Below are 14,333 nucleotides of genomic sequence, written 5' to 3'. Positions count from 1 at the left end.
GCAGGCGAAGGTGGTGATTGGGGGGGGGAGGGGTGGTCAGGATCCAAAATGCCCAATGAGCGTTGTTGGGGCTTCTCCCATTTGCAACCCCCACCCCCACCTTGTTAAAACTCTTACGACGACGCCGACGCCGACTGCTGCTCTACGCACGGCCAGCCAGCCAGCCAGCCAGCCAGCCAGCCGCAGGAGGAGGAGGAAGAGGAGGAAGAAAAGATGGGATCTACCATTGACAATTTGACATGATACTACCCCCCTACTCTACTGCTGCTTCTGCTTCTGCTTCTGCTTCTGCTACTGCAACAGCGGGTCATTATTATTCATATTATTCTACGGCGGGGCCATCGAGAATAACTGCGAGTCCCAGAAATGGGTTGGGCAGAGGGGAGTGCGCGTAGAAAAAAGAAAATTTAACCGGACCAACAAAAAAAAAGACGTATTTTTAGGGTTCGATCGGGGGCGGGCTCGGTTGGATTTACATTTCATGTCTTTTGGGGGGAATTGTTTCCTCTTCTTTCCATCCATCGTTTCGAGACTTGGAAAGTCGGGATCCCGATCCTCCGCCCCCAAAAATGTCCCCATTTACCATTTACTACTGCCAAAAAGATCCCCCAAAATTTGAAATTCAGCAACTTCCCCCATTTTGAATTCTTCTCCATTTCCTCTTTACCTGAAGTTAGCCATCCCATCCATCTCGTAAAACTCTTTCTTCTGGGACACTCGGACTTCAGTCATCGTGATTAGACCGGCCGAACAGATGGATTAAGTCAAATTTGGACTAAACAAAAACGATCCGACCCAAACCAATTTCAACCTATTTTTTACTCATTTTCACACTCTACAAATTTAGTAATTTATATCTGACTTGACATATATTGCCATAATAATTATATATATAACATGATAAAAGAAAACTCATAACTAAATTACTGTGAGAGTAAAAAGACAACTATAGAGGTGGATTGAATCTATGTAAATTGTGAACCCATTTAACATCATTTGTTATCTTGAGCTTTACCATTCAAAATCCATTTGTGGCTTATCTACATTTAAAGTTGCCATAAATATATCTATGAAGTTTACATTTTGTCTCGAGAAATTACTTAAGGCCACACTTTTTTCATTCTTTTATTGGTTGTTAATATTTTATATCACGTTGAATTGATTATATTATTTCTTGTGAGACCCATTCTTAGTTTAAAATGACATTTTATTTTCTTTGTCTTTATCTTTTGTATGAATTTTGCTTGGCTAACGTCACTGTCCCTCTTTAAAAAGAAACGGTATCTTCTCAGCCTGTCAATTTCCCAAAGGAAACCTATACAAATTTGGAAGGAAAATATCCCTTAACGGGATGACAGTGAAATTCCTTATATAATAAAAATTAAATAAAGAAAGTGCTTAACACGAAGAAAACCAACAATATATCTATAACAATATAAAATTTATGATTTATAACTATTCACACTGTCATTGTGATTAAAAGCTCAAATCGAACGATCATGGAGCTAAGCTTCGTTGCTCAAAAGATCAGCAGGACATATTTGCTATGAGCTTCACAACTCAAGCCCATGGCAGCTGCGAGCTCGAATTAAGCCGCCATGGCAATGAGCTCGAGTGGCTATGAGTCCACAAACTTGAGCCTGAACATATATGGTGTCCTAAAGCTAGAGCTTTGAGCTGATGCTTTGGTAGCTGCGATGGAACCTCTCTCTCTATTTCTTAATTTTATTTTCATTTATGATGCTTTAATGGGGCACCGATTTTTTTATTCCATGACAATCGTATTAGGATAATGAAGTGACGCAAGAGGAAAATTAAGTCCATGACTAACCGTTTGGTAAAAATTCAAAAAAAAAAAAAACTTGAAAGTCCAATGCATCTATATTATGTGGGCGTTGGGTATTTAGTACTCTTCATTAATGAATTCTTAAATATCGTTTATTTTATTTTGAAACAATATTCCACTTTCTAAAATTTGCAAACAATTACCTCTTGGATTTCCTTTCTTGAATAATGTCATTAAATTTGTTTTTGTAAATATCACAAAATACAAAATCATGATTTTCTACTCCGGTTGCCCATAGTAGGCAAGATAACATGGATGGCTCAAGTTGCACCTTACTTATCAAATATGGTCATCCCCTCATGCAAGTACATTCCTTTTACTAGAGACGTAATTATTTGTGCTCCTCGCAAATAACATTGCAAGTTTAAATGTGAGGTCCACTATTGATTGAAGATTATTTCTTACCTTAGTTTCTTCTTTTTATTTTTTATTTTTCTCATTTTCTTTATCCATTTGGAACATAATCGGTGCCGCTCTTTTCCAAATAGTTAGTTTATCTAGTAGATAGCTAATTAAGTATTCTGTTTCTGAGTTGCATGCTTTTTTTTTTTTTTTTTGTACTAGGAAACTATCATTTAAAAAACTAACCTAAGCATGGGTAAGATAAACAGAACCATATATTGGTTCTAGTATGCATTTCGTTTAATTATAACTTTAACACGTGCCATTACATTGTTCTATGTGTATTTAACTTCTCTGCTTTATTTTATTAAGTGAATCTAATAGTCCAATTTTTGATTTTTTTTTTCATGCCACCATTACATGTTGTAAAAATATATGACAAAGTCAAGTACATAAAAAAAATTATAAAAATTCATTGTTATCATGCGAAGGCCAAAGAACATGTTTCCTAAAACATTATTAGGAATAATGCTATATTTGGCTTGGTTACATGGTATAATTAGCTGTTGATAAGAAATTATGATGATTGTAATAACATTGTAAGACAACTCAATCAAACCATTTGCAAAAGTTGTTTGAGAGGGTTGGAATAGTTTTGTTTTTGATAAAATCGAAACAAAGGAAATAGAAGAAAAAATGTAGAGAGTAAGATTTACAAATAATAATGTAGTCAATTCAATGTAATAAAAAAATATTAGGAGCCAAAAAGTGGGTGTAAATAGTACAAGCCCTACTTAGTTTTAAAGAACTCAACTAGCGACTACAAATTAAAAATCAACTGATATATTTGCCAAAATTATCGCTAATGACTAGAAGGAAAAACTTCCGTGAGAAACACAAGTCGCGGTGAAAGAATTACTCACCACACTCTTGACTAATGTCGGGAATAGTGCTTAAAGGACGTATGGTGTCACGATCCAGAATATCAAAAGGAAGCGCCCTTTAATGTGTCTAGAAACGAAACTCCTGAGAGCATAGGAAAAGTAACAAAATGGTCAATTTTGGATGGGTGGTCAGGATGAGGAACCAAGCGCGTCACGTCAGGCCAAAGGCAAAAGGCATTGATTGGGCGAAGGCGGTCATGCGGCGCCCTTCTCGCGCGCGCATGAAGGAATCAAATTATAAAATTAATACATTTGGGAAGAGAAGAGAACATGGGGGCCCCGGGACAAGACACGACGCTCCTTCTCTCTCCCTCGCTTGCACGTGATTTCGCTTCGAGTAAATGTAAGGCAGTGTCCCGTGGACGATAGCAAAGCCACGTGATGAGAAACGCGATGATTAGAGGTTGGTTTGGAACATCTTTGAATCCATCCATCCATCCATCCATCCATGAATGATATGGAGAACGATGTTTTTTTACACAAGTAAAAGGATGGCTACGTGCGTCGGGCTTCGGTTGTCGTAGTTTACAGCCTAGATGAATATTCCTATTGGCCCATCATCGGCTCGGCTGAGAGTCTGCATGAGTTTTTAAAAGCCAAAAAGCAGGAGTTACTTATGATAGTAGACTAGTAAACAACAATGTTGTGGATCGATAGATGCCGCAAAAGGAGAAGATAAGCAGTCGCACTCGCACTCGCATGCCCACCTCATCGTCCACCGCCCCCGACCACAGCCGCAGCTGGGCCTCCTTCCTCCTGCTCATCCGATCCTCACCTTCTCCCATCCCCGTCCACGCCCACCTCCTCAAGCTGGGCCTTCTCCCCCATCCCCACCTCCGCAATGCCCTCCTCCACTCTTACGCCCAGCTCGGCCTCCTCCACCAGGCCCGCCGCCTGTTCGACGAATTGTCCCGCTGGGCTCTCCCCGATTCCAACTCCCTCCTCTCCGCCTACTTCAAGTGGGGCCACCTCCGGGAAGCTCGCGCCCTTTTCCATGCTATGCCTCGCCGCAATGTCGTAACCTGGACTGCCACGCTCACTGGTTACGCCCGGACTGGGGACTTGGAGAGTGCCAGGCGCTGCTTCGATGCCATGCCCCATAGGACCGTCGTCTCTTGGAACGCTATGCTCTCCGGCTACTCTCAGAATGGCTTCGAGGACGAGGCTCTCCGGTTGTTTCACGACATGGTTGATGCCGGCTTCCGACCCAACGAGACGACTTGGGTCATCGTCATTTCATCCTGCGCTGCGCGTGGTGATCCTTCCCTTGCCGACTCGCTCGCCACGTTGCTTCATCGGGCGAGGGGGATTGATTTCAACTGCTTCCTCAGGACAGCGCTTCTCGACATGTACGCCAAATGTGGACGCTTGGCTGCCGCTAGACGAATTTTTGATGATCTGGGCCCCCGCAAGAACACCGTCACCTGGAATGCCATGATCTCGGCATATACGAGGTCCGGAGATTTGGCCTCGGCTAGGGAACTCTTCGATAGGATGCTGAATAAGGATGTGGTCTCCTGGAACTCCATGATTTCTGGATATGCTCAAAACGGCCAATCAGCTTTTGCGGTCCGGCTCTTCAAAGACATGCTTACACTTACTGGTGAACATCCGAAGCCTGACGAATTCACCATGGCGAGCGTTTTTTCAGCTTGCGGGCATCTTGGCACCCTGGAGATAGGCAACTGGGCTGTGGCTTTTCTTGGGAAAAATCAGATTAGGCTCGGCACATCAGGGTACAATTCCTTGATTTTCATGTACTCTAAATGTGGGAGCATTAAAGATGCCCAGCGGATCTTCCAGGAAATGGAAAGGAAAGATGCGGTTTCCTACAACACCTTGATCTCAGGTTTGGCTGCCCATGGCCGTGGAAGGGAAGCCTTGGAACTGATGTCAAAGATGAAAGAGGAAGGCATTAACCCGGACCATGCAACTTATGTAGGCATCCTGACAGCATGCAGTCACGGGGGGTTACTGCAAGAGGGTCGCCGGTTGTTTGAAACGATTGAAGCTCCATCAAATGATCACTACGCATGCATGGTTGACTTGTTAGGTCGTGCGGGTGAGGTTGAGGAAGCAAATAGATTGATTCAGACCATGCCCATGAAGCCACATGCAGGAGTGTATGGATCACTCTTGAATGCTTGCCGCATTTACAGGAGGACCGATTTGGCAGAGATGGCTGCTTACGGTCTTTTTGAAATCGAGCCAAACAATTCAGGGAACTATGTTTTGTTGTCTAACATATACGCACAGGCAGGCAGGTGGGAGGATGTTGATAGGGTAAGGCGGATGATGCGGAAGAGGGGGGTGATGAAGGCAACTGGATGGAGCTGGGTGGAGCATGGGGGCGAGGTGCATAAGTTCATTGCAGGGGACAGATCGCACGAGAGATGCAGTGAGATCTACCATCTGTTGGCCAACTTGAGGAGGAGGATGGAGAGGAGCGGATATGTGGCGGATGGAAGCTGTGTTCTAAGGGACGTGGTGGAGGAGGACAGAGAAGAGATGGTGGGGGTTCATAGTGAGAAGCTCGCTGTCTGCTTTGCTCTTATTGTTAGTGAAGCTGGGGAAGCAATCAGGGTGATGAAGAATATGAGAGTATGTTGGGACTGTCATACTGCGATCAAAGCAATCTCTAAATTGGAAGGCAGGGAGATAATAGTACGGGACAACAACAGATTCCACCATTTCGTGGAAGGCCAATGTTCTTGCAAGGATTACTGGTAGATTTCCAGACGGTCGCCTGCATTTCAAATGCAGGTCGAAACCCCTACTTTTGAAGGCAGCAGGTCTGGCAGCACTCATCCATTAAAAGCGAAGCTGAAATATCAACCATAAATTTTTCTGACCGTACGTTGGAAGTCTGACCATTTCACCAGGAATAATTGGAATTCAGCATCTGAAATTTAGAAGGGTGTGATCGAGCACTCATCATTCTCATTCTTTTACGACTGTTCCCAACTCAAAAGACAGCACAGCATTCCACTGTAAGGGGGACTCTATTTAATCATCTGAACATTCTGTTACATCCCAACGAAGAACCTTCACTTAACTAAAGGTGCACAATCGCCTTCAGGCATAGATCTTGCAACAAATGAGACTGCACAAATAATAATATACATATAAGGCATTCTAATTTTGAGCAACGACTTCAAACATAATCCCTGAGAAAATTGGACAGAAGAAGAGTGTAGCTTAAGTCCCACTGTTGCAATGCCAGTTCCCAACTACAGTGTCCATATTAAACTGCAAAGAGAAATTTCTCAATCTTGTCTAGCCTTCTTGATTGATCTATGTCCAATTTCTGAACATGGTTCAGACTCTAGCCTTCTTGGTACTGCAACTGGGGCATTTGTATTGCTTTATATGCTCCGCCTTTGCTGGAGTAATTTTTACACATTTTCCATGGAACCATCTCTCGCAGATATCACAGCAAATCCAGAATTCATCATTTGCATAGCTATCCCCACATGCTCCACAGGTGGCACCCTGCTCATCATCTTCTTCTTCTTCCCCACTTTCCTCTTCTCGTTTGGGTGGTGGAGACATCTTCACTCCCTTGGATTGTGGATCAGACTGCAAGGAGAGGTTTGAAAGCAACATCCATGCATGATCAGCAAGGAATAACTATTTGCAAACCAAAGGGAGCAAAAGTACATCTGCAAATAATATCATGTCAAAACTGAAACTTCTTACCATCTTTGTACTAGATTTGCTTTTGCTGTTTTGATTAGCAGATTGTTCCTTTGCTTGCTTAACATTTCCCGTCACAACTTCAAAAATAGTTGGGAGATCATTTATCATTTGGAAAAGCCTCTTTCTGTAAAATCCGACCATCCAAAATCAGAACAAGCTATATGGACTATCAACTATTTTCTGCGCTCTAAAATGCAGAACACAGCTAGTTGTTCCACCTCCATTTAACTCATTACAATGATCTACGCAAATGCTTCCTATTGACGTTCACCAATAAACATGGGGAATTTATCCAAGTTGACCAATAGGGGATATTATGAAGGATCTAAGGGGGACAATGGTAGGATCTTGCCTGGAGAACTGCTTCCATTCAACTCAAAATGCCACTGATTACTTCAGCTAGTTCCTTCTATACGTTTGCAAAACAGTAAAATAGAAAAGTGTCACTTAAAAAAAATAAAAATTCACTGTATCAGCAGAAACTGCAACTTTAGATTTCTCATGAATTTAGAATAGGCTGGGCGTGTGAATGATGGGTAACCCACCCTCCCAAGAAACCCAGGGACCAAAATCTCCGTAGGAAAAATTGAGACTAGAGGACAGCCAATATGGCTAAGTGACCTCCCAGGTGACAGTCCCCAGTATGAGAAAAGCACACTTCTATCCCCACCTATTAGCATGAAATGTGTAACAAAGTTCTCAGAACCCTGCTACATCAGATGCTCCAATCCATAAGAAGGGTCAATGTTATAGTTCTTCACAATCAAGAACTGATTTAACAATTACCACAACCACAGAAAGTTTCCAACCTTCTAAACCTAGAACGATGTTCAAGCAGTCGAGGAAAACAACAGCTTAAAAAAAGCTGTAAAGAATGAGGGGAAAAAATAAAAAGAAATGGTAATGAGGAACTGCAATGTCAGCCTGCACTAAATATCCAAGATATACAGAGTGATTATCTATTGAGGTACTACTCTGATCATCACCAACATGCACAACAGAAGAACTCAAAACAACATGAATAAAAGAAAAGTTGACAATTACATCACCTCACAAAACCAAGATTATCATCACAATAATCTTTATTTGAGCTACCTTAGCACTGAGGAGAAATGACAGACGATACTAACACAAACATTAAAAAGATGACATGACATGAAGTGCGACCTCTACTAAATTAAAAGAGTGCTATTATTGCATCAAGAAGCTTGGTAGCATCCGCACAGCAACACCTTGCATCATCATTGCATAAGCTACATAGCTAAACAAGGTCTTCTGTTACGTCCAGTCCCATAAACATAACAGCAATGGCACATAAAGGATAAAAGCAGAATAAGGAAGAAGATTAAACACATGCCCCTGCCTAGCACTATGAAGGTGCTCAGAAGATCCAGTAATATCAGAAGTTCAACCAAAGAAAACCAACAGAGAGAAGAATCAAATCATCCTTATCTACTCATGCCATCGCTTGCAAAATGCATAACTTAAACTAATCCTTGCAGACAGTTCTTACATGAACTTCTCTTTATCTTTCCATTATGGAATGGGACTCAATAAGCATGGTTTTTATCAAGTTGCTTCTCTAGCTTTCATTCTACCATATACATAACTAAACACCATCAGCTCATTAATGCCAACTGGCCACAAAATACGCTAAGCATCTAGACTAAAATAACTGACTGAAAGATATAGAAAATGATACCTGAAATATTCCATCCTTGCATATCAGAAGAACTACTCCCACTAATATATAGCACACACCCTCTGATGTTAATTTTGGCTAAAATATGTCAAAGCTTGCACTTTCCATCGATCTATCATGATGTCTATGGGCCTATCACATCCTAAAACATTCTGTCAGTCCTTACATGGTATCACACAGTTGTTTTGATGTTAAGATTCACTCTCTTATCCAAATGAAAAGACAACCTGAAACGTTCTGTGATTTATTTGAAAGCTTAAAGTTAACCAGTCTTTGACTCTCTTCAATCCCTTAGATTGTCCAAAAGCAGAAAAAGACTTCGCCAGGTTCTAACCCTTAGCTCTGACACCACAAGAAATAAGCCAGTCTAGGGAGGACTTTGAAACTGATACAAGAAGATGGGGTCAGAGGGAAGTCAGACAGTCGACGAAACCTCTAAAATAACCGAATGATTCATGGTTAAATACAATATATTGTGGATGCCAGATGAGCAATCGGTCATTGCCTTCACGACCTTGAGAAACTCTTACACACTGATGGCAACAAAAAAGAACAGAATGCTAAATACAAACTGAAGATCTTCGAATAGATTATTCAAAAGAAAGAGCAGGATAAAACAGGAAAACCGCTACACAAGTTTCAGAAGTGTCTTTTTCACGTTACAGATAGATGGGAATCTAAATTCGTGAACGATATAAAGTACAATTTGCTTCTATGTCACAAACTTTTATAAGATCCTAATAGCGAACTAAGACGGGGCAATGCTCCTTGTCTTTGATACTGCCTTAGCAAATTATGCACCTAACATCCTTTAATGCCCAAACATGTTTTGCGCATCTATATGCTCAAAACTACAAGTAGATTGACAGGAGTCTATTTCACCCTCTTTTTTACCATTATGTGTTCCATGAAAAGTCCCATCTTCCCATCTCATACTTGTTCAAATATTTTGCCTCCAACTGATGTCTCACCTCTGAAAAGCCTATTAAAATCAATCTTAGGGATGAAACTCCCTGTGGTTTTGAGCATGATTGCTCATGGTTCTGGTGATATTAATAAACCATAAGACCCAAAAGGAGCAACTGACATTGACCAGCAAGATGGGACTTCACAGATACACCACACAGCAAATTGTTTCTCTATCCTCAAGAAACTAGGGTCAGAAAAAGATCCAGTTGAATTATCATGATTCAAAGAAAGGACAAGAGAAAGAAAGTCCATTCATTTGAACAAAATATTTATATCCACACATTGCATCTTGGTAAACAGATCACATAACCCTACGTGTTGCAGATAGTTATTTAGCTCTCAGCAGTTGTTTCACTCGAAACTTACACGCGATTCATTTCTACGACTAAGATGTTGGAAAACTCTCGTAGCTAAAGAGACGAGTTCGATGCGGAAGCGAACAGGGAAGTCGGATTCTACAAGGGAGAAAAAGGAGGCTTGATAGTAGCTTTGCTCGAAGAGAATAGCTCTTCATACCTTTCGTTTTTACCGAAACCGAACCGTGCACCGAAATAGAAAGCAACGGCAAGTAACCAGGAATCGCTGTGGACGGCGACCAAGGACAACCAGTCCTTCTCTTGCATTCCATCCCTCGCGAAATTGATTCCTAAAGCAGGCTCCGGGAGCTCGGGGGGGACCTCCTCCACCGGTAAATTAACTTCCCAGGTCTCGTTTGGAAATCCATACAGGCAGAGGTTCTCCTTCTCTGACAGTAGAGAATAAAAGAAGAAACGAGTAATGGGAATGCAACTCATGAAACCAGGAATCTCCCACAAAAAAAAGAAAAGAAAAGAAAAGAAATCACCGGGGCGTCGGGTCGCGTCAACACAGAGGGAGGGGCATATTCGGTACAATGGAAAAGACTGGAGGGGCGAACTTGAAATGCAGGAGCGATGTCGTAAAACGAAATCAGGTTTTACAAATTGGACAAGAGACAGACGAGCTGGGCTGGCGGGGGAAGGAGGAGGGAGGGAGAACGTACCGGGGTCGCACTGCTTGTAGAACTTCTCGACGTCTGCAAAGAGAGAGAGAGAGAGAAATAAGAGACGGGGGAGAGTAGGCACTAGTGCAATCGGTGGTAGGGGCGCAAAGGAAAACCACGAAGGAATTAAAAAGCAGCACCAGCGGTGAGAGCCTTGATGAGGCCGGCGCGTCGGCCCTTGAAATCGCTGAAGACCTCCTCCACCGTCCTTGGGAATGGGTGCGGTATTCCCTCCATATACGCCGATGATTCAATCCCCCACTTCCCTCCTCCTTCCTTCCTTCCTTCCTTCCTTCGTCTCGCTCCCTCGCTCCGTCTGTCGATCTGCTGCTGCTGCTTGCTAATTGCTATTCCTGAGCGAATTCATCCATCCCGCTTCCCTTCTTTTCCCTTCTTTTCTCTTCTCCCCTTTTTGGCTGTCTAGGGTTCGTTCTCTGTCAGAATTAATTGAGTGTCTTTTTCTTCTTCTTCTTCTTCTTCTTCTTCTTTTTCCCCTTTTTTTTTTTTTTTTTTGCTCTTTTTGGCTAATGGTGACGCTAATCGAAACCAGGAAGCAGCTTCTCTAAAAGGAGGTGTTTAGGGCGATACGTGTGTATATATATGTCCATCCTGTGATAGTATGTTATTTCCATGCGAATTCTTGAAATCTCGGCATCCCCTCACCTTTTATGAAGAAATCACAGCTTCATGTTCCTATTATTCTTATATTAAGATGATATCTTACGTTAACTTTACTTTGGAGATGACAATTTGTATCTCAATTCCAGCACCACCCCACCCCCACCCCCACCCACCTAAAGATTCTGGCAAGCAATTCCAAATTTAAGCTGAGGAGACATTGAATTCCAACTTTGAAAAGTTATATTTTACTTTTGAAATTATAGATTTGTTTCGCCACTTACCACCATTAATTTCTTTTCGTCATATTTATGTCTCGACTACATCTTATTTCTAAGATTTACACTAAAAGGTGAATCTATCATCACAGTCCATGTAGCTTACTACACAATTTTTTCAGGTGAAGAGACCAAAATATACCTAATGACTCATCTATATCTGGAGTTACTATTCGTATGCCAAGTCCTTCATTGGCACCAATTTTTTTATAACTAAAAAGTGGGAAAGGCGACTACCATGACTACCTCTTATGGACATTACTAAAAAAGGTTTCAAACTTGCTATAGATAATTCGTTTTGAAACATAAGTGCCGAGTCCACCCATATTATGTATAAGTCTATTACCATAATCCTACCAGCAAACAAATTCGACATTCACTTCGATTGAAAGGGCAAGCAATGTGTCAGCTCCATTTAACTAAATTGACCTTGCCCATTTGGTGGTTCACAGGGGGTTGGATATGATCTTTAGTAAAAAAATCAGGGAACTATTGTACTTTTTTTCAAAGAAAGAAAAATTTGTTTGAGATAAATTTCAAACCCAAGAAGGCTAAGTAATCTATTAATACCATAATTATAACGCCACAAATTATCTCACATAGTATGTTTTTCTGAAGAAACAATTGTACTACTTAAAGCTAAGCTCGATTCTCAAGTTGACGCATCCTAAAACTGACTTTGATAATAACCTCCTTAGGGTTGATCGTCCTTAATTAGCAGGTAATGGTACATTTCTTCCTCACTCCACGTCTGCCCTCCTTCTCACCGCTTTGCTCAACTCGAAGCTAGTAGCTAATTTGACTACCTGACCTCCTCGTACTCTTAAACATCCCATCTCAAAGTCGCTAGCTAGTAGCTAGTGCGCGAGTGATGGACACACCCACACTAGCGATACTTGGGGTTCCGAAAAATGTGTGCAAAGGGAGCTCGTTAAAAGGACAACTGGGAGGTAGCGCATCGTATGTAAGTGAAGGAAGAAGAACCCAAGAAAAAGATTATTAGAAATGTCATAATTTGTAATGATGCTTATCTTAACACTAAAACTTTTCGAGCAATCACTTAGATATCACATAGCCAAAAAAAATATCCACTTATATGCCTTCGATGACGACATCTAGCAATTCATCTTTACATAACCTTTAGTTATTAATTTTTTGACTCCCATGTGTTTTTTTTTTTAAAAGAAATTGAAACCAAAGTGGACAATTTTTGGTCCAACCTGGCAAACTGACTCTCTCTCTCTCTCTCTGGAGTTGAAAGAGCAACGCTCTGATTCCATGATGGAGAAATAAAGCTGCGTCTCGACCTCTGGTTCTCCTTCATGATGCTCCAAATCTGGTTACCACAACTCGGGAGATGAAACCATGAGTCGAGGATTTGAGACGCGGTAAAGATGAAGACAAGGTCGGCGAGACGCACCGGTTAATAAGTCCACATTCTCGTAGGACCTTGAGGAGATGGTGGAGATCGTGGTGCAGCCTGTTGATGATATACACACCTAAAGACCCCACCTTCAACAATCAGGGGAAGCTTCACAGGATGCCCCTTTCAGTTTGCCTTGTTTCAAGAATCACCTTGAATTAGAACACCACTCACTTAAATCTTGATTTTTTTTTTTTTTTGTGAAAAAGGCAACAAAGACTAGCGATTTTAAAGCATATATAAAGAATTCTGCAAGATCATCCTTACTTGGAGAAGAAGATTTTTCACCCAGATCACACTTGCCCTATCTTCCCTCTCTGCGTCATCTTCCTCACCCACTAAAGTCTCGCAACTCCTCTTCTTCGATGACCTCGATGTGCTCTCTCTGTTGCTGATAATCATCTACAATTTTACAAGTAATTTCAATCGATAGGATTGGGCTTTGTTACTCGGCCTAATTTAGCCCCAATTTGTCATTTTTGGGAGAAGAACAAGGGCTAACAACGTCGTTTATTGCTAATTGAGATTCTCTAGTGAGCCACCTTAGCCAATTTATTATAAACTAATGCCACCTCATATTTCTGGCATTCCAAATCGAAATCAGCCCTTAAGTGATTTTTATTTTTTATTTTTTTTTTATTTTTATGAAAGTGATCCGTCAAAAAGCTGAAATGCAAAAGTAAAAGATAATATAAAAATTATGGTACTTATAGTGTTATTTTTCCATTTCATGAAAATAACACAAGTCGTAAATTCATAATTCTTTTAAGATAGAGATACCATTGTGATAAGAAAAAACTTAAAAAATCGAATGCAATTCATGATAAGTAAATGTAAAGCTTTTTGCTAAAACATTATATTTCGAATTGAGAACCATGGAAGATTGAATTTGTTGTGTGACAGATTTTTACCTTGATTATACCCCAGTAAGACTTTTGTTTTGCTAGACAAGAGGTCCAAGAGTCTTTTTGAAGATCTTTTAAAACTTCGTCTTCCATGGGAGGGGAGGGGGCCACTCCCATGGCAGAATGAACTATAATAGTGTAATTGCATAAGATATGGACCACTAAAAAATTGCCATTCAACTCTAAAATCTCACTAGATTAATACATTTAATTAGGGGAATAAAGTGAAATTTCTTTTGAAGGGTCTCAAATGCCATTTTTGCCATCCTATAAACAAGAATACAATTGTTAGTAGAGAAAAAAAAAAAACTATTTCAGAACCAATTTGACTCGGACCTTTTGCCACCTTTATTTTACTTTCAGATCAAGGAATTAATATATTCACATCCTCTCTCTCTCTCTCTCAAACCTTTTGATAGGGGTATTCCCGGAAGCTTGACACTTGAAGCTCTATATAGCTCGAGATGCCTTCTCCTTATTGAAAGAATTGTTGTTGCTGCATTCTTTATAAAGTGGGTTGCCATCTAGACGCCATCCCCTAAATCAATAGGAGAAGTTTCCTATCTAGTAACTCCTACTATCTTTT

General features: G+C 40.9%; 2 protein-coding genes across 2 annotated transcripts; one reads left to right on the top strand and one right to left on the bottom strand.

Annotated features, from left to right (window-relative positions):
* Positions 1-3,466: 3,466 nt before the first annotated feature.
* Positions 3,467-6,047, top strand: LOC104420038 (pentatricopeptide repeat-containing protein At1g14470). Its single transcript, XM_010031937.3, has one exon. It carries the CDS (start codon positions 3,790-3,792, stop codon positions 5,860-5,862), a length of 2,073 nt encoding a protein of 690 aa, XP_010030239.2. The 5' UTR covers positions 3,467-3,789; the 3' UTR covers positions 5,863-6,047.
* A 68-nt stretch (positions 6,048-6,115) lies between these two features.
* Positions 6,116-11,017, bottom strand: LOC104420039 (PHD finger protein ALFIN-LIKE 7). Its single transcript, XM_010031938.3, has 5 exons — positions 10,664-11,017; positions 10,524-10,556; positions 10,019-10,247; positions 6,832-6,955; positions 6,116-6,711 (listed from the first exon to the last, which is right to left on the bottom strand). The coding sequence occupies exons 1-5, from the start codon at positions 10,758-10,760 to the stop codon at positions 6,451-6,453; spliced, it is 744 nt and encodes a 247-aa protein (XP_010030240.2). The 5' UTR covers positions 10,761-11,017; the 3' UTR covers positions 6,116-6,450.
* Positions 11,018-14,333: the final 3,316 nt, after the last annotated feature.

The sequence above is a fragment of the Eucalyptus grandis genome, chromosome 9 (assembly GCF_016545825.1).
Source record: "Eucalyptus grandis isolate ANBG69807.140 chromosome 9, ASM1654582v1, whole genome shotgun sequence".
Lineage (NCBI taxonomy): Eukaryota > Viridiplantae > Streptophyta > Magnoliopsida > Myrtales > Myrtaceae > Eucalyptus > Eucalyptus grandis.
Note: the sequence above shows the minus strand (reverse complement) of the source record. Positions and strands in the feature narration are given on the sequence as shown.